We start from the raw sequence: 21,597 nt of genomic DNA, 5'->3' as shown, positions 1-21,597 counted from the left end.
GGAGGTAATGAGCCTCTCTCAGTAAATAACCAAAAGAAGAGATACTAAACAGACCAGCCAGTGCTGAGAAAGAAATGTGTGTGGCCTGTTACAAAGGTAATGAGGGCAGAGAGTGCAGGGGGAGAGCAATGGAGAAGTGGTTAGAGCTTTAACTGCAGAGGAAGTGGGGTTAGATCACACAGGGCCTTGAGCGACACCATCAACTTAGGTTTTTACTCCAAGTGAAATGGAGAAGTACTGGAGGATTTTGAATGGAGGTATGAATGATCTGGCTCACTTGTTAAAACTTCAACTCTTGCTATTAGTTGAGACTAGATTATACTTTTACAGATAACTGCTCCTGGGAACCACAACTCTAATCCAACACCGTGACTATTATTTTCCTTACTATGGTCATTAACACATTTCATTGTATATTCAAGATGAATTTTATATTTTGTGTGGTAAAAAATCAAAAGTCAAATTGGCCTCTTTAGACAAGAGTAAGAAGATGGAGGGAAATATGAAAATACTAAATAAATTTGATGGGTCAAAACAAATAGTTTGCAACAACCAGCACTAAACTATAGAATTTTTGAATTCTACTTTTGCTTCTCTTTTGAGTAAGACTTTATATTAATTTGCTTGCCTGGGGCATTTATCAGGGGCTATTATAATTAATTTTATTCAAATGGATAAAACTTCATATATAGCAAACTCATTTAAATGTCAAGATAAGTATTTAGTATGGAGGATTAGCTCAGAGCAAGATCTATCCCATTTGTCACCTTGCTTCAACCACTGGCAAATGAACTAAAAGATTTAATGATAACTTTCTCAAGGGCTTGGTTCTTGGTAAACTGTTTTCTTTTGGCCTTGTCAAACGATAACTGTCAACTGTCTTAATTCCTTTTCTCTCAGTCATTCTAACTTGAAAAGTAGCTCCAGGTCTTGTAAACATTTGTCAAAAAAGACAACTGCTTCCCTATAATACACATTCAGTAAGATAAAGGGTAAAGATCTAAACAGAATGCTAGGACATTCACATATTTTTTGCTTCAACTTGTATAGAATGCCAATGTTCTTCAGAAAATTTTATTTAAGAATTTTGTCATGTAATTGTTTTATCAGTAATTTTAAGGTATATTAATAACTTCTCTTGGGTTACAAATAATATTAATGATAAAAATATTTTATAATGCAATTTAGATTTTTCAAATTCATTTATATCTCCCAAATTCTTTTTTAGTAACATATTGTATTTTATTGATTCGAAGATGTAAATTTTTTAAAAATATATTTCTTTATTTCAGAGAGGAAGGGAGAGTGAGCGAGAGATAGAAACATCAATGATGAGAGAGAATCATTGATTGGCTGCCTCCTGCATGCCCTCCACTGGGGATCAAGCCTGCAACCCAGGCATGTGCCCTTGCCTGGAATCGAACCTGGGACCTTTCAGTCCACAGGCCGATGCTCTATCCATGGAGCCAAACCAGCTAGGATGATGTAAATTTTTTTATACATTTTCATGTCCTTAACATTTTAGGATGAGTCTTAAGCTCACTGACCAGAAAACATTTATTAAGTTATAACAATAATTTCATTGCCAACAAGTGATGTCAGTTATAATATAGCAATGATATCTCCTCCATTCAATGAAATATGATTAAAATGTTTGATTATACTATGTTTCTCATATTTTACAAATAGAATATTACCATCTATCTATCAATTATCTATCATCCATGTACACTAAAAATGAAACCTAATAACATTTTAAGCAGCCAGGGGATATGTTATTATCATGTTTTAATCAATCCCTGTAAGAATACCAGATGTCTGCATGGATGGGCACCCAGTTTTACCTGATACCACTGCAAGGGCTCTAGATAGGCTACCTCATTATCCTAAAATACTTGCATTCAACCTTCAAAGAATGATATATCTAAGCTTCCCTATCAAATTAAATATTTTAATGGCAAGTGATGGGGTCTGCTGTTATAGTCCTTGAGAAGTCCCGTGATGGATTCTGAAGCACACACTTTTGAAATAAACTCACCTTGACATCAGATTGACTGGCACATTTTTTGTTAAATTTCCTCCACAAATAATCCTGTGTCTCACCACCTCTCCAAAGTGCTTGGTTCAGGGTCCAGGACACAAAAGACACAGAAGTTGTCATATGTTTTCCTCTACTTTTTAATATCTTGCACTTTATTTTTATAATTTATTGATATACATGTCTCCTTTTATGTAATTTCTATCTTTCATAGATTAGTTTAGAGTAAGGCTGTGTGTTATCAATGTCTTTTCACCATGTGGGATAATCCCTTAATGAATACTTTACAGAAGTGATGGAAATATTACACAATATTAGTAGTCAAGGTGAAAAGACAAATCTTGTCATTTTCTGAAGCAAATTTTGCCTTAGAGAGATTTCCAGCATTTATATTAAATTTGTGTTAATGTAATTCAGATGGAAAAAATCTCCAAGAGAAAAACTATTTCTTCAGTGAAGATATTAAGCCCTTTATCACTTCCTTCATTGGCTGAAGAGGCTGTATATGGGGCTAAGGAGAGCACTTGGGTTTGAAAATAGTACTTCTGTCCCTGTTCCAGATTCTTCAATACATAATAGATTTGAAACTCCTTTATTTATTTAAATGAGCCAAAGGAGTCAATATAAAGACTATTTTTCAATTAATTTTGTCCCACACAAATATATACTGGGAGTTGAGATTATGTTTTGCCAATTATATACATTTGGGAACATACAGAAAATTATAATGCATTACAGATTTGTATTTATGAAATCAATAAAATAGTAGGGAAAAAGGAATTTGCTTAGAAAAAATAACAACTTTTTAAACAAATTTTTAAATATATATTTTTATTGATTTCAGAGAGGAAAGGAGAGTGAGAGAGAGATAGAAACATCAATGATGAAAGAGAACCATTGATTGGCTGCCTCCTGCACACACCCTACTGGGGATCAAGCCCGCAACCCAGGGATGTGCCCTTGACCGGAATCAAACCTGGGACCCTTCAGTCCGCAGGCCGACACTCTATCCACTGAGCCAAACCAGCCAGGGCAATACTTACATTTAGATAACATCTTATGAATAACCCATAATTGCATTAAAGGAATATATTTGTTCTTCTGGCATCAAAATTATATACTCAAACTTTCTATTGTATTTCTTTGTGTATAAATTAATTTTGCCAATGTATTGAAAAGCTGATTCTTTTAAGATGACTTAAAATATGAGATTATTGAAAATGATGTGGCTTATGGTTTTAGCAGAGTAGAACCATGTGGACAAATAAGCTCATGACAAGTATGTATTCAGAGGGTTTTCATGCAGATTTAATGGTGACCTATTCAATAAAGGGTAAAAAGTAATTTTAGGTGATAAATATTAAGTAGGAAGATTAATATCCTTGGTTCCACTGAGAGGAATATCCTGTTACTGTGAAAATTTCAAATATGAAATTATTGTACATTAGTGAGATTTTTATTCACTGCTAGTACAGCACGAATGCATGGTCAGGAAAGTTATGAATGGATGTGGTTCTAATGGATTATGTTGGCAATTAAATAAACTCATAAATTTTTTGCTTTAAATTAGCTTTTGCAGCCAGAGAAGCTCAAAGGATTTTAAAAATTTTAATTGGTCTGCTTAGAAATGTTAAGAAAGAATATATTACCTCCCATCCTGTGGGAAAACAGGCTGGAAAGGTGAAGAGCCTTATCTAAAATCACTTGGTGTGAAACAGTGGCCAACTGCTAGTCAACCAAAACCACATTCTGCTTCAAAAAACACTGCTAATAAATCTCCCATGTAGTTCAGACTGCAAATCATCAGCCATTGAAAGAAAATTAGTAATGAAGGAAAATTCATCCAGGGAATCGTAAACTCAGCCTCTGTCTTTCATCACGCGAGGAAATTCACAAGGTTTCTCCACTTTTTCTTCCACACTCTCTATGGGGATGTTTAAATGTACAAATTTAGTTTTCAGCCATGTACTGGCATCCAGGAGGCATTGTGTTTTATGTCAGTCTTTCATTAGCTGAGGAAGCACCTCATGCTAATGTGAAAGAATATTATTCAGAGATGAAGTCCATTTCTTGACTCTTTATAGGAGGCGCTACAGGACATTTCAGTCAAAATGCTGGCAGCCTGTGACTAGAAAGTGCCACGAAGATGAGACTTGCATCAGTACCTTGGGCAAGCAGGACCTCATTTGCTCAGGAAGCGATGACTGCAAAGCAGCTTACATGGGCACCCTTGGGACGGTGCTTCAAGTGCAGTGCACCTGTAGGACCATGTCACAAAGTGAAGAATCTCTGTGCAAGATTTTCCAGCATATGCTTCACAGAAGATCATGTTTCAGTAAGTTATACATATTCAGTGAATTATATATAATATATATTTCTTGAACAGCACAAAGTAGTAATCCCGCACAGAAAATCTGTTCACAAAGACAACTTAGTCTGCTATTCCATTTTTTAAAATCTATTTTCTGATTCTGTTTTGTGCATTTGGAAATTTTACTCATTTGTCTACATGTGTTATATGTCTTTAACTTACATGATTGGTCATTCCTAGATATTATTTATTGATTTCAATATTAACTGCATAAAATATTTATCCTACCAGATAGCTGAATGTATTAGGTATTTATTGTGAGTAACAAACCACCTCAAAATGTAGGGACTAGAAATAACCATATATTTACTCACAATTCTGCACACTGGGCTTGGCTCAGTTGGGTAGTTCTTCTGATGATCTGGGGTCACTCATATAACTATGGTCATCCGGTGGCTCAACTGAGGCTGGGCAATGCAAGATGGTATTTAGCAAGCATCTTTGGCATGGCTCTTCTCCCTGGGACCTCTTCAGCAATAGATCCTGGGATTCTGACAGTGAAGATAGCATTCACAGCAGCTAAGCACTAATGGGCAAGAACTTATCAAGCCTTTACTTCTTTCACATTTGCTCATGTCTCATTGGACAAGCAAGTCACATGGCCAAGTTCAGCCTCACTATGAGAGGAGGCTTTACAAGGATGTATATATCAAGGTTGGATTCATTAGGGGACCATTAATTTTTTAGTCTACTTTCTGGTTGCCAAACTATGTAAAACATACTGACTCTTGGATTTGTTTTGTCTCCCCTTGTTTTTATTTTATTTATTTATATATTTTTATTGATTTCAGAGAGGAAGGGAGATAGAGAGAGAGAGAATGAATCATCAATGGTGAGAGAAAATCATTGATCAGCTGCCTCCTGCAGGCCCCACACTGGAGACTGAGCTACAACCCAGGCATGTGTCCTGAACGGGAATCACACCGTGACCTCCTAGTTCATAGGTCGATGCTCAACCACTGAGCCATACCAGCCAGGCTCCCCTTGGTTTTAATATGTCTGTTGACCTGGCTGTAATGATGAGATGGAAAACATACTTTCTAAAGTTATTATTTATTCAATTTTTGAAAGAAGAAAACTGATATTTAGGAATTTAAATAATTTTCCTAGCATCTTAAAGTAAGCAAGTGGTTGAGAGGGATTTGTCTGAGTCTTATAGAAAGAACCGCAGGAAATGATCATATACTAATTCAAGGCCTCTCCACTGTCCATATTCAGGGTTAGTCCATGCAACCATCCAAATTTCAAAACATCCCCAGACCCCTAGACTTCTAGTTGAAATCACCAAACCTGCAAACAGCATTCATGGGAGGAAATAACAGATGTTTCATGGCAAACCAAACTTTTATATTTATGAAAAATATTTGAGAGATACAACCACATATGTATCTATATCTGTACCTATACATTGACATGGTTAACTATATACAGGTACACACACACATTTTAAATTTTTCTATGTTTCTTTACAGATACTAATGTGATTACAATTATGATTTGTTGTGTATTAGGTAATAGACATACAATTCAGTGTATGGTTTTGATTCCAACAGAGTCCTCTGTGGAATTTCTACAATTTTTATAATTATTACTAGAGACATATTTCAATTGAAACATGATACAAAGAGGAAAATGCAGCATGGTATATGTTGAATCTTAGTTTCTAACTATTCATGCTCTTTGATTAATATTAGGTTTACTTGTGTTGGAAGTAAATGTATTTATAATGAATGGCTCATAACATTACAGAAGGAAATAGCAAGTAAAATAATTGACACTGATAATATATAGTTACATTATCATGGTTATTTTTACTTGCTTTCTCCATATTAAATGATAGTCAGGAAAAAAAGGTAGGTTCTACAGGTTAGAGATAACTCTATTCCTGGGCATAAGTTCCCTCAAAATGTCAGTCCAGCAACCTAATTCTAGTTCTAAGCCTGGTTTCCTTCCATGTATTTTTAATTATTGTCATATTTTACTTCCATGTGTTTATCTACTATAACCTATACAGAGCAAAAATTATTTTTAGAGAAACAGTAGAAATAGAATTTAAAAATCCATCAACATTGAAGTAGTAGTAACAATGAAAAAAATCTAAAACTACTTCACTTTCTTCACTCACTAAACTTTATGAGCTTTGCTCCTCAAACATTACCTACTAAAAGCAGGAATTTTAAGTGACAGGTTTATAGACTTAAAAGAACCTTGCAGGCCTTCCGTCACAGTCTCCATACTTGAATTAAGAGGAAAAGTTTCAAACAAAAACAAGAACCAAATCCTGAGGCCTGGCTAGTTCTAAACGTCTTTATCCCTGCCCCATATGCTTGGGAAGTAGCAACAGCACATGTTTGAATGAACTGGCTCTCTCACCATCACCTCCTGATTTCTCACATCACCCCAGCATGCTCCTGCATTATCAAAAAGATCTATCGCTACAGCATGTTTCCAAAGCCCTAGAGCGTTTGCTCACTTTACTTGAAAGAGGCAGAAATGAGTAGAGTTTAGAAGACAATTGGGGAAGAGTTTCTGTTTTGCCCATTTGTTTGGCTTAAAGCATTGTTTTTCAAACTCACTTAACCTGAGACCACAGTAAGCAATGAATTTTCCATTAGCTTTTTATATGCAATGTCTTCTGTGTGTGTGTTTTTGATTATTGTTTTTCTATTCCATTAATTATTTTCAATGTTGACTACTACCCACTAAATGGATTTTATAACTCACTAATGTGTTTCTCTCTGAAGTTTGAAGAATACTTGCTTGGAGCCTGAATTCAGCTGGAAGTAATCTACATGAATGTGACCAAGTCCATCTTTTAATGTTATAATTATAAAGTTTATCGAGTGCTTAATTCTGGTCACTTTTTTTTTTTACTTAATCCTAATAATTTCGTGAGCTAGAAGCTCTTATTTTCTTCGTTTCACACACAAGATAAAGGGAGCTATGAGATTAAATGTCTTGCTCAGGGTTCTATACCCAGAGTGCAGTAGACTCGGGATCCTAACTGGCAGCCTCCTGTGTCCTCCTGTCTGTGAAAAGGTAGACAGCAAGCTGTGTCCCTTCAGTGTGCCACAAAGCCCTCGCAGGCAGAACCTCTTCGTTCTGGTCACAGAATTAAGCTTGGAAAATGTGCCAGAGAGCCCACCTCCCCTGCAGGACCAGACTTAGGCAGAGGAGCATCCTGAACAAAGTGTATGTATTCAGCCACCAACTTCCCCTTAACCACTAACCGCTGGATCCGCACAGACTGACTTCCTCCCGGGGTCTGGAGCACAGAGCAAGTCTGTGGCAGGTAGAGCTGATAGAAAGATGAAAGAAATGGAACAGAGGCACATTGGTTAGTACAGAGAGGACCACAGATAGAAAAGTTAAAGGATGACTATTGTGTAGCTCGGCTACACTGAGAGAGTCGGTCACTGACAGGAACGTGCTCTTGTCACGTTGCTTAAATTGTCTTTTTTCTTGCCAACTCTAAAAGAAATTTGGGACTATCCCCACTCTGCCCATAAAGATTCAGTTTCTTTTTTTGAGGAATTATTTTTAAAAATAAAAACGAAAAGAGACTACCTACTTATTAAATCCTACAGGGAATGGAAGGCATAGCAATACATGTATGATAGATATAAGCTGAGACTTAATTTAAAGGAGTACAGAAATAAAAATAAATCTCTCCCCTGTTCCATTCTCTAGAAAGTCAACCTTCAGAAGCTTGATGTACATTCTTTCAACCCCCCCTTTGTTTTTGCTTTGAACCTTTTAAATACATATAAAGCTTGAATACCTTGTATACATCCAAATAGGAGCCTTCCTCATCCTGACACACACATACACACATATTTTAATGTGATAATACTATATATTCTGCATTAGAGCTTGCTTCTTAACTTAAAAATATGTGATAGACACATTTGCAAATATATACATATGTGATGGCTTAATTCTTTGTAAAGTTTGCATAGTATTCTATAGTATTTGTGTGTATATATGTATATACATACATACCATATTTATTTAATTACTCTATGAATAGAATATGATTGTTTATCAATATAGACAATTTTAGCTGGCATTTCAATAGAATAGGTTTTGAACAGTGGGATTACTAGACCACAGGATTTTTGCATTTTTAAATTTGGTAGAAACTAGAAAAACATTTGTTTCAATTATATTCTTAGTAAAAAAAAGTATTGTTTTAATTTTCATTTTAAATATAAATGACACTGAGCATCTTTTGAAGCAGTAGTAACAATGAAAAAAAAATTTTACTTAGTCATATGCCTTGCCTAAAATATCTTCTTCTTTGAGTACCAGTAATGTCACTTTTGTAGCCTACATCAGATGGCTGTACTGACATATGTGACAACTCACTGACCTGCATGTCTCTTACAATGATTCTGAATCTATGGTCCCTTACAGCAAAGTGATGACCTGGTATAGCCTTGGGCTCATATTCTGACCCTGCATGTGTTTTCTGAGCTATGTAAAGGGGAAATCTTTTTCACTGCTTCTTGAATAGCCCACCATTCTTCCTCAATTAGATACTTTCTGTTGACATTTAAAAATATATTTTACATGATTTACCAAAGAAAATATTCAATATAAAAAAACTATGAGGAATAATGGTATCTACCATTCAGTTTCAGATACAGAACATTGCCTTTGTTTTTTTATTTGTTAAGTGCCCCTTCATTTTACATCTTTTTCTCCCCCCACTTCAGAAGTAATCATCATATACTGAAACCCACACACATGATACATAAGTGATACACATATGCATGCTATTGTCTAGGGTAGTGGTTCTCAACCACTACTGAAGAATCCCTGAGAGAATAAAAACTCTGATGTACAATAAGCTAACACAATTATGTCATAGAGAGGCAGGACCTAGGCATCAGCGGGGCCAATTTCATGGCCATGTGACCAGTGCAGTCACACAGGTACTCAGAAGGGCCTGCACCTGGGGCTTCATATTCTGCAGCCATCATCTCTGACGTCTCAATGATTTTATCTTTCCATTTGTGTGTTGTAAATGAAGTCCAGTGGGGCATATGTGAGGACCCTGGAGCCTTAGTCCTATGCATTCCTGCCTCTTGCCACCTTCCTGGGACAGGCAGGTTCTCAGCTGCCTACCCCGCTTTTTGGTACCCGGGCCCCATTCAAGACCCTTCCATTCCCTTGCCCTTCATCTGCCACCAGACATTTGCCTTTTTTTAAAAAATGATATTGAGCTTTATGATACATGGCTGTAATTTTTTTAATCTTTTAATTGGTCTTCATTTTCTTAATAAAAATTACAATAATAATTTTCTTAAATAGCTTTGACTATAATTATTTGTAGATGTTGTTACATATTACAGTTGTTACTATAAGTCATCATTTTTTTTTTAATATATTTTATTGATTTTTTACAGAGAGGAAGGGAGCGAGATAGAGAGTTAGAAACATCGATGAGAGAGAAACATCGATCAGCTGCCTCCTGCACATCCCCCACTGGGGATGTGCCCGCAACCCAGGTACATGACCCCGACCGGAATCGAACCTGGGACCCTTCAGTCCGCAGGCCGATGCTCTATCCACTGAGCCAAACCGGTTTCGGCATAAGTCATCATTTTAAGATTATATTTTAGACTCTTTGTAGTTGACCTCTATATATTTAATTGATTTTTATACATTATTTTATATACAGTAAGATTGTCCTTTAGGTTGATTTACAGTCATTATGGAAGACCTCTTTTCTATGCTTCTGAAAATTATCTGCCTACTTATTTTTTTTAAAATTTAAGATTGGAGTAGATCTTGGATGATGTGCAATCCAGATTTTATGGTGTGTTGTAGGAGACAGGCAACCTATAAACTATAGAGATTAGTTCTTATTCCCTGCAATCTCCCCCAATACAAACACCAACACTTCCTCCTCCAACACACACATGCATTATATACTGTAACAGAGACCTCATAACTTCAATAAAAACTCTCATTCAAAATAAGGAAATGTGGGAAAGTTAGTAATGGGATCCTTCTTGACAGGCCTTAGGAAGCTTCCCTGGCATTGTGGATATTTTGGGCCACCTGGGAAGGACCACTTTTTGTGGCTGTGATTTTTGCCCTCTGGGAGTTCTTCCCTATCCATCTTCCTTTATAGCCATATTCAAATTAGGTCTGGGGGAGTGTGCCCTCCTCCCTAGGAATATGGTGCTCTCATAGACCATATCCTGGTCATACAGTTTGAGGGACTGAAAGCTATTTTGGAGTCACACACTTTTTACAAGCAGACTAGTGGTTTGTTTGGCAATATAATCTCTTTAAAATGTGTTAGAGTTCTCATCTATTTGCTTTTAGTCAGTTACATTGGCCAGTACCCATAATAAAAAAAAGAGTTTTCTTGACTTAGTTCCCAAATCTGCCTTATTTCCCAAGTCTGCCTTATTTCCTTGCTTCCTTACTCCAACTTAATGATTTAAATTAATTTAATGATTTAAACTAATCTAAACAATGGACTTGGGTGAAAATGTAATACCCTTAATCTGTTTTTTGCTGCCTAGTTGAATCAATTTGTTTAACTCAGAAATAACTGGAAATCTTTTTCAGTCTTGGGCCTTTTAAAACTGGAAATCTTTTTTAGTCTTTTCTCTTGCTATTTGGGTTGTAGAAGCAGTCAGCTTTCAATGTTATAGAATCCTCATTTTAATCTCTCTGATTTCTACTTGAAAACCAGCCGGTTTCTACCTGAGCTCATATCCTTATTGTAAAACTCTACACAATGAAGTCAAGAATAAGCAACTCAAACTATCACTTTAACTCTTTTTGGGTTGTCTTGCTCTTTTAGATCCTTCCAAAGTGCTTTGAGAAACGCATTGTAGAACTGTCTTCATGCCAGAAAAAAAGGGGCAAGCATTTATCCTTTGGAACCTGTCCCACACCTCTCATGAGCCTTGATTCTCTAGAAATTGAATATACTATATTTATGACTACTGAGTGGAGCCACAGTGGCAGAAAGGCACTGGATAGGAAAGAAGGAGGTATGGCCTAAGGGGAAGGACTGTCATGTTGCACTTGCACAAAGATTAGGCATTTGAGGAAGCATTTTGATGATAACGAACAAAGGCATATTCATATCCAGAGTAGGGATAAATTCCAGTAGGAATGCATCACTGCCTTCTTCAGGGTTGAAGGATTATGAAATCATCAATCTGCCACCAAACTGCCAAATTGAGGGTTTAGTATTGGTCTCTGCTATTGCTGGGAGGTGTGTCATTCGGGATTGCTAAAACTTTGATGGATTAGCTCTAGGAAGAGGGAGTCCATTCTGTGGTGCCCAGACACTGCACCATCCTTTCACCATAGTTACACTCTTCATGCTCACTGCACAGGCCTGGTTGGCCTCCACGGGGTAGGTCACAAATTTACCTAATTGCTAAGGGCCTACTCTCTGGTGAGTACTCTCAGCGAGACATTAACTTGAATATAAAGATGTGCGCCACTATTATGGGTCCTTCCACATGCCTCTTCATCTGATTTCCTTATCTATAATCTTTTAAGTTTGCTCTTTTCATTTCTCTAATCAAGCAATTTACCGCTGTCCATCAGTCTTAACTTCTGCCCACTTCTTTCTCTACAAAGTGACAATTAAGAGCAGTACTTAACCCTGGCTGGGTTGCTCACTTAGTTGGAGTGTCATCCCGTACACCAAAAGTTTTCAGGTTCAATTATTAGTTAAGGCACCTAGGTTGTGGGTTCCATCCCTTTAATATTTCTCTCTCAAAAGTAATTTAAAAATATCCTTAGGTGAGGATTAAAAAAGAGAAGGAGTACTGTTCAAGCACTGCCTCTGGGGAGGATTTCCCTTCACCACTGTCCTCTAAAGCCACCTCTCATGGGTTTGTGCTGTGGCAGCTGCCCTTTTACAGTTAGCACTGATAGTCTCTATTCACCTTTCTGGGAACCAATGACTTAATGGATCTGATGATACCCAGTTAGGAGCATGTTAGGAGCTATATTTCAAATGGCAAATAGTCCTCCACTGCCGGTGGCATAGCCTTGCTCCAGAACTCGGGGGTGGGGGGTCTCTGCTATAACTCTCCTATAAGGGCATGACAGAGGCTCCACATTCATCCAGAGACTCTGAATGAGATTGTTTATAAAGTGCCTGTTACATAGCAAATGTCCTATACATTTTACTTGCTTGTCACGCTAAGCAATTGTTTGGGGTTCTGGATTGAGAACTGGACCATTGGGCGTCTTTTTCTAATGTTTCACTAAAGCCAACTGGTTCCATAACTCTATTAGGAAAAATCTTTCCATTATTAGTTAAGAACCTGATGATCACAGAGACAACCACAAAGTATTGAGAAAGATGGACATTAAATTTTTGATTCTCAAACCTGTTAACACTCTGAAATATCCAGATGATGATTAGTTTAAAATATAGATAGCTTAGAACTCATTATTAAGACACACACAGACACAGACACAGACACAGACACAGACACACACACACACAGACACACACACACCCCACACACACATCCCAGGTGGTTCTGATTTTCAATCAAGTGTGGGAAGTTTGGGAACCATTGCTCTAATCCACATGTGGGAAACACCCAGTCACCGGCCATAGGTCCCAGAGCCTCTTTTCACTCACACCTCCCAGGGAATGAGAAACGTCTGTGCACAGAAAGGCAAGGCTAACACTGTGCAGCGCTCAAGGTGGCCTGCTTCACCCCATTGCCTAAAAACAGTTGGTACACATTAGCCACTCAATACATAGTGAATGAATGAATGAACAAAATGAACCAATGTCTACTATATCTCTATAGCAGAACTGTCTTCTGAGCACCATTGTTTTTCTTTCTTTTATTGGAACTCTCCTAATAATTCAGCTTCCCTATTAAGAGCCTCCACTCATTTGTGTTTCTACTTACACTGGAATTTTCAATTCAAATATTTGAGCAAAGGAATCAGGAATTAACAAGACCAAGCTGCTGCTGCCCACTTTAATAAAAACATTTCAAGTTCCTTATAATTTCTAACAATTTTCCTCTTTATAGATCAACTTTCAAAAAGTTTGAGTAGTAGGCAACTATTTTACAGTTGATCCTTGGAAGGTATCAACACATAAATAAGTAATTGACCTGAACATATATTTGCTCTTAAATGATTTTATATCCTTAACAAACTATAAAATATGGGTCGCTCTGTCTGTTAATAATAAGGGCGAAAAAAGAGTATCCCCCAAAGATTTGCAAAACGAATTGGCTTTTGTGAAATTTTAATATAAAAATTCCTAAAAATGTATATAGTCCTTTAAGAAGCTTAAGAAAAGAGCCCTTGGTATTAGTACCTGTTTCTATCATTAATTTCTTTTTTTTTTTTTGTAGTCCTATTTCTTCCCCATCTGTTTATTAAAGCCTCATTTTAGATATCAAGATTGCTAGTAAGACTGTTTTATTTATTTTACTTGTCTGCATTCAATGGATAGATTATTTGGCTGCATTGCATATTGCCTTTCAACATTTCATCTGTCTATTCCCTGTGAAGGTCTTGATCTAAAAATAACATTCTATTAGTGAACATTTTTATATAAAGTTCTTTAAACATGCCCATATATATGGAGGTGCATAATGCATACTTTTATACATTTTTTTCTAACCTACATAAAATTTTACACTTATTTTTAGTACAATACTTTAAAGATTGCACAGAAAATGATTAATGAAAGCTCAAACTCACTTTTGTAAATTATTGTTTGAATTTTTATTGTCGGCTGATCATTAGCTGTCTGAGAAGGAAGATTATAGACTACAAATAAAACAGCTAAGTGAATTGTGAAAGACATTTCCATTGCAAAAATTTCTCTCTCTCTCTCTCTCTCTCTCTCTCTCTCTCTCTCTCTCTCTCCCTCTCCCTCTCCCTCTCCCTCTCCTGAACACACACACACATGCCACCTTCCCTTATAGCCAATTCATATAGGTTAGTATTCCAAGAGTTTGTGTTAAATTCTGGCTTTAAATAAATCACTTCATCTAGCCAAAACCACTGACCTTTTCTTGGTTTCTACACAAAACTTTAATTCAATTCCAGTATCCTTCAAATTCAGTCCAGGTGCTAAAAAAAGTCTCTTGGTTTTCCAAGGAACAGTCAACAGAATTTCCCTGCTCTGCATTCATATTTATAACATAGCCTGTAAATAGCCCAGTATTTTGTATTTTCTGTATTAAAGTGGCTCCATGGTGAATTTGTAGTTCATCAAATTCATAGACACTCACTTATAGATGTATGTTTTTCCTCTTAGAAATTAGTGATTATTCCTTTAGGATCTTGTTTTTTATTATATGAAAACTCTTCAGATTCTTTAAAGAATAGGCATGTGTGTTATAAGTTACCAATAAAGAGAATAGTAAAAAATAAGCCATTTCTTTAGTATGACTTTAGTTACCACCCAATGTAAAAATTCTGATCCATATTTTTTGCTTTTATGCTATTTAATTTATAGACTTAGAGATCAGGACATTTCTTTGGGTTTGGTCCTCATGAATAAATTAATATATTTAACCTTTATTAGCTTTCAAACCTAAAATATAAACAGGGCCCCTTCCTCCTCCCTTCTTCCTCAGCTCAACTCCTGAATTTTGGTAAAAACCATGATCAGTAGCAATTACTCTAATAATCAGATGCCATGTTTGAAAGTGTTAATAGATTTTATTTGAGATCATAGCCCTAGGAATGCAATATGGCTCTAGCATGTCTGGATTCAAATGTTTTGCCTTCTACAAGATAAATAACTGTAAACAAGAGACTCATTCTCTTTGCCTCAATTTTGTGTCTGTGAAGTGAAAAATATAATATCAATCCTAAACCAGAATGCTGGTACAAAGGTTATAGCAGTTAATTTATGTAAAGAAATAGCTAGAACATAGTAAAATTCAGTAAAAGAAATTCTTACTACAGATTTTGAGGAAATGGAAAATCATGCAAATAAATAATTTTTGCATAGTATTATGATGTCATACAGATGGTGCTGGAAACAGACTGATTTCTGGAAGATCTAAGGCAGTGGTTCTCAACCTGTGGGTCATGACCCCTTTGGGGTCGAACGGCCCTTTCACAGGGGTCGCCTAAGACCATCCTGCATATCAGATATTTACATTACGATTCATAACAGTAGCAAAATTACAGATATGAAGTAGCAATGAAAATAATTTTATGGTTGGGGGTCACAACATGAGGAACTGTATTAAAGGGCCAGAAGGTTGAGAACCATTGATCTAAGGTGTCATATTTTCTCAGGATGAGTGACTTCTTAAATATATCTTTGAGTGATGTTAGGTAGATGATGAACTTGGAACTGGCCTTAGACTTTAATGTGTTTAAGAATAAAGTGGTTTCCAGTAAGAATGCAGATTCTGATATAGTAGTTATGGAATGGGGCCTGAGATTTGCATTTCTAATGAGCTCCCAGGTGATGCTGTTGGTCCAGGAATCACCCTTTGAATATGTGGACCTAGATTACCTCTTAAGGACCACTTAAGATACATTAAATAATTTATATATCTGTCTACTGCTGAGAAATTGATTAACTAATCAACTGGATACATGGTGTTAATCTAATAATCCATTTTTATGGACACCAGGTGTCTTGGTGTCATGAAAGAGTTCAAGCGTGTCCTTATAATTTCCTATAATAGTGGCTTAGAGCAGGTCTGAGATGAACTTGGGCATTTGCATTTCTAACAAGTTCCCAGGTGTTGCAAATACTGTTTGTCCAGGTTCCACACTTTGGGAACTACTGACTTAGAGAAATTATTGATTCTTTCCTGGAATCAATTGATTCTTTTCCTGAATTCTTTACTTGAATCATCAATACAAGCACATACTTCTGTGCCTCCATTGAAGAAATTTCAGCACTGGTTGTTTTGAGGTATTGTGATTTATACTAAGAAAAAGACATTTGGTTTTCCACTCTATTCCTGGCATAGAGTTCCTATTATTTCTTGTGGTTAGAGCAATAAGGGTGTCTTTTGTTATGTTAATGAGGTGACCTTTGGAAACTCTTAGGTAACCCAAGGATGTAGGTTGGTTGCCAGGGGAACCTACTAAATGATTAGAGGAAACTTTTAGTACCCACCCCTCAACCTCCAGAGAGAAGGAGGGGCTGGTCAATGATTTAATAAACCATCTCTATGTAATAAGCCTCCATAAAAACCCAAAATGAATGGGTTCAGAGAACTTTCTGGTCCATGAACATGTGGAGGTGCTGGGAGAGGGCGTGCCTGGAGAGAGCATAGAAGCTCCTGGCCCTTTATATCTCTTCAGTCTGGCTGTCCCTGAATTATATACTTTCATAACAAGCTGGTGATCTGGTAAGTAAAGTGTTTCCCTGAGTTCTGTGTGCCGTTCTAGCAAATTAATCAAACCTGAGGAGAAGGTCATGAAAACCTCTCATTGATAGCCAGTCAGTCTGAAGTACAGATAACTTGGACATGCAGTTGGCATCCTGAGTTGGAGGGGTTGTTGGAAACTAATTTATAGCCAGTTGGTCAGAAGTATAAGTAAAAACCTGAAATTGCAACCGGCGTCTTTCGGGGGATGGTGGGGAGGGAACTGTATCGAAGAACTGTGGAATATGGCGTTACCTCTGGGTAGATAGTGTCAGAATTGGATTGAATTGTAGGACACCAGGTGGTATCTCTAAAATTGCTTGTTGTGGGGGAAACCCCCTTCCACACACACACATTGGAATTGGTCTCAGAACTCAAAAAGAGACACCATCCCTAGAACCATGATTCTTAAATATGTTTCAATTTGCTTACCGTCAGTGGAGCAACAGATCTCATCACCTCCCATTTATCCCACGCAATAAAACATCCCCAGAGTCAACAGAAAGAGAGGCACTGGTTTTCATTAAAGAATAGTGAGGTGATGTCTGCTTTTTGTTATGTATAAATAAATTATTAATATAGCCCAGATGCATTAGTACCAAGATTGTTATGTTATAAACATGAAAAAGTAAACATGGACCACCGGGAGAACTTTCATTGTCCCCACTATTTTACTGTCCACATGGATAACCAGTGATGTGACGGATAAAAGTCATGCATCAGAAAACAAAACAGTATCCTCACTGGAGCTTCATCATGCAACACAAGGTATTCAGCTAGAAATGTAGAATTTGAGCTCCATACCAAGGCTCCAAGGTAAAGAACAACCAAAGGGTTAGGAGGAAATTCAGTTAGATCAAGTTACTTATTTTAACTTCCAAAATGAAACCTAAATGTATTGGGGCAAATCCTATTTTTCATGCTAACTTTTGCAATTTTAAGGAACACTTTGTCTTGGCATCTCATTAGAACTTCACACATAGAAAAATCACAGAACCCTTAAATAGCCCCAAGGTTTGCCTAACCTCCCAAGGATAGCAGTCAGACTCAGTAACCAGGTTAGACCATGAGGAATGGTGTAACCTCTATGATGGTGTAGGTGGGGCTGTCTTGGAAGGTGCCAGGCTTTAGAATAGAGAGGTAGAGCCTATAGATCAGGGGTCCTCAAACTTTTTAAACAGGGAGACAGTTCACTGTCCCTCAGACCGTTGGAGGACAGGACTATAGTTTAAAAAAAAAAATGAACAATTTTCTATGCACACTGCACATATCTTATTTTGAAGTAAAAAAACAAAACGGGAACAAATACAATATTTGTATTTGCATGTGGCCCGCGGGCCATAGTTTGAGGACCCCTGCTATAGATGTTCTTTGGTGCAGTTAGCTTTCCTTTGAAATCACTTCTTTTGGAAAGCAGTGACTATCAGATGTTGGTACTCTTTGAGCATGTTGTCACCTCAAAGAAACTTCAAATAGATTGAATGACTAAAAGCCAGAAACAGCTCTTTAAAACACTGCATTAATATTAATGGTAGCAAGCTCTGGACACATGCTTGAAAATAATCCCACCGTTTGAAAAACGGCAAGGAACATTTTAAAAGATCTTGCAAACTCATCTCAGCATTGCAAAATAACATGGAAGAAACTGAAGCTATATAAGATATAATTCCTTCAAATTAAGGTTTAATAAACATATAAAGATGTTGCTTGCCAGTTTAAAGCTATATCCTGGCTATGAAGGCTAGCTTACTTGTCTTTTGTTGACTCAGAGTCCTGTAACCTACTTGAGTGCTACATGTATGTGTTTAACACTATTCTATTCATTTTATGTTTTGATTAATTTTCACAAGCAATATATGAAGTAGGTGCTCCTTTTTTTTTTTAATCCAAGAGGAAACTGTAATACTTAGAAGTTAGTAATTTATCTAAGATCACACTGAAGGCAATAGAGGCAGAATTTAAACAAGGCATGTTGGGGCACTGGAAACTGATTTTAACAACAATAATATACTCTTCTCATCTAATGATTTGAAATTTACAATTATCAGTTTATTATAAACTAGAGGCCTAGTGCACGAAATTTGTATACTGGGGCGGGGGGGGGGGGGCGGTGTCCCTCAGTCCAGCCTGCACCCTCTCCAATTTGGGACCCCTCATCGGATTTCCAACTGATCCCTCTCATAATCCAGAACGGTGGCTCCCAACCACTCGCCTGCCTGCCTGCCTGATTGCCCCTAACTGCTTCTGCCTGCCAGCCTGATCACCCCCTAACCACTCCCCTGCCAGCCTGATCGATGCCTAACTGCTCCCTTGCCAACCCGAACGCCCCTAACTGCCCTCCCCTGCAGGTCTGGTTGCCCCCAACTGCCCTCCCCTGTAGGCCTTGTCCCTCCCAACTGCCCTCCCCTGCAGGCCTGGTCACTCCTAACTGCCCTCCCCTGCTGGCCTGGTCCCCCCCCCCCACATTCCCTCCCCTGCAGGCCTGATTGCCCACAACTGCCCTCCCCTGCTGGCCATCTTGTGTTCACATGGGGACGGCCATCTTGTGTGTTGGAGTGATGGTCAATTTGCATATCATCTCTCTATTATATAGGATGTTATATCTTCCAGGGAACATGTGTATGTATAAGAAGAGAATCCTTGAAAATGTGTTTGATGGAAGACAGTATGTTGTAATATAAAGAACAAAACAAAACCAAGAGCCTGCCCTGGCCAGGTGGCTCAGTTGGTTGGGGCATCTTCCTGAACAGGAAGGTTTCAGGTTAGATCGCTGGGTGGGGCAAGTATGTGAGGCAAGCGATAGATGTTTCTCTCTCACATTGATGGTTTTTCTCTCTCTCTCTAAAAAAAAAAAATAATAATAAAAAGCATATCCTCAGGTGAAGATTTAAAAAAAAAAGCAAGAGTCTAGGAAATAAGTTTGATCTCTAAATATACCAGGTGGTACAGAGGAAATCAGCTACCCTTACCCTAGAACACAGGTTTCTTATATGTTAAATTTTAAATTTTAGTAAAAGTTTATAAAAAATAGGTGATTTCTGATTTTAGTCGTGCCCTAATATTCTTGGATTAGGTGGCTGAAGATATATTTGAGGCCAGTACATTTTCAACAAACATCCACACTGCCTGTGTACAGGGCCAGCTCTGGAGTTTTTTGTTTTTGTTTTTGTTTTTTTGTTTTTTAAGCCAAAAGACCATTAGTCTGCCAAGAACTTTTCCTTCCTGTGATTATACCAAAAATTTAAGAGAGGCTTTTCAGTTCTTTCTTTGCCCTTGAAAAAATACTCATTCTTTCAGAAATCTAAATTGAGATTTGGAGTAAAAGGTTTTTCTCTCGTTGTTTTCCAAACTCCAAATAGCTTTATAAATAATGTGTCTGAGGCTCACTAAATAGTCACAGTAGGGCATGTTTCTTTGCTTCTGCTACTTATATGTTTAAATCTATAAAATGGGATGTTTCTAAGCAAGGAAGATGAAAATTTTCACATAATTGATACTCAAAATATGGTATGGAACTTCTGCTGTATACAAAACCAATAAGTTGGCCAATATTTGGCACTTTGACCAAGCACTCTTCTGTGTGAGTGTGAAAGAGTTTCAGTGAATATGTATGTGTGGGTGTTGGCTTTTGTTTTTATAAGTACATGTATATGAGGAATCATTAGCTGTTTTAACTGGGGTCATTTAAAATCAGATTTCAGGGGGAGACCCAGCTTCCTCTTACCCTCTCTGAAGAGTGGCACCTGATCTGGTTGCACCATCCACCTTCACTGGCTAATATTCCAATCAGACCCTCTAAGAAATCACCTGGAAGGTTTCTCCAGGACATTTCAAAATTCAACACTCCCTCAAGGGAAGAGACATGGGGGTGGGGGTATCCCATAAAGACACAGCCCATTCCAATGGAGACAAACGCTGGCTTCAGTTTCACCACGAGGTTTACTTGTGCACAACAGTTCCCAATAAAATCCAGCTGGTTTAAATTTTGTCTGCAGACCTGAAACCCAGCAAATTTGGCTTGGCTTCCTATTTTGCAGAAAATGCTTCACACGACTGTAATCTGGAAATACTGCAGCGTACGAACCCTCAATAGAAACAACAGGAGAACAGCTGTCTCCTACCTTCACTTTCTCCCAACTCCATCTTAAAGGCTTAGGTGTTGTTAAGGGAGGGGAAAGAGTCTGCCACTGAGCATGAAAGATGGTATGAATCATCCGTGACTACCTTTGTTGTTTGTTCTGAGCCAAAAGAAAAAGATTAAAGAGTTGCCATTGATGAGTGAGACAACTCACATTTTGGAATCACTAGAGAAGGAAGGAGCATTTAAGATCATGGAAGGAAATAAAACAACAAAACAATACTGTTACAATCCAAACAATAAAAGGCTTCAGTCTGTGAAAGCATAGTGTTATCTTTTCCATTTTTCCACCCTTATGCTTTCACTGGCTTCATACAATCCCCTTGTTGCCTATAATTGGGGTTGGAGTTGGTGCCAAAGCTGCATAAAATAAGCAGCCTTTCCTTTATACTTTCTGTGCATCATGATTGTGTATGTGAAGTCATAAAATCATTTATTATGAGCATGTGTATTCCTTGCTTAAAGAGCCAAGTATTCTTGTGACAACAATATAATGGCATCAGATGTATTCCCATAAAACACCATATGTGGGCACTTAATAGTTATTGCTCTGGCACCTACATGCTGGGATATCATCTTAAAGGGGGACTCCTTAGAAAAAAAGAACATTTGGTACTTAGACAAATAAAATGAGATAGGTGAGCAAGGAGTCCAGATTTATTAAGAACCCGTT

The 21,597-nt window shown here is 37.4% G+C and overlaps 1 protein-coding gene across 1 annotated transcript in view; it reads left to right on the top strand.

The window, feature by feature from the left end:
* GFRAL (GDNF family receptor alpha like) overlaps window positions 1–21,597 on the top strand; it is a 53,078-nt gene that overhangs the window by 16,258 nt on the left and 15,223 nt on the right. Inside the window, exon 6 of the mRNA XM_070419342.1 lies at window positions 4,123–4,373. Coding sequence (XP_070275443.1) covers window positions 4,123–4,373 — 251 coding nt within the window. The remainder of the gene's footprint in view (window positions 1–4,122; window positions 4,374–21,597) is intronic.

The sequence above is a fragment of the Myotis yumanensis genome, unplaced genomic scaffold (assembly GCF_028538775.1).
Source record: "Myotis yumanensis isolate MYYU_CA2020_CCGP unplaced genomic scaffold, mMyoYum1.0.hap1 SCAF_6, whole genome shotgun sequence".
Lineage (NCBI taxonomy): Eukaryota > Metazoa > Chordata > Mammalia > Chiroptera > Vespertilionidae > Myotis > Myotis yumanensis.
The sequence above is the reverse complement of the archived record's forward strand: the minus strand, read 5'-3'. Positions and strand labels throughout refer to the sequence as shown.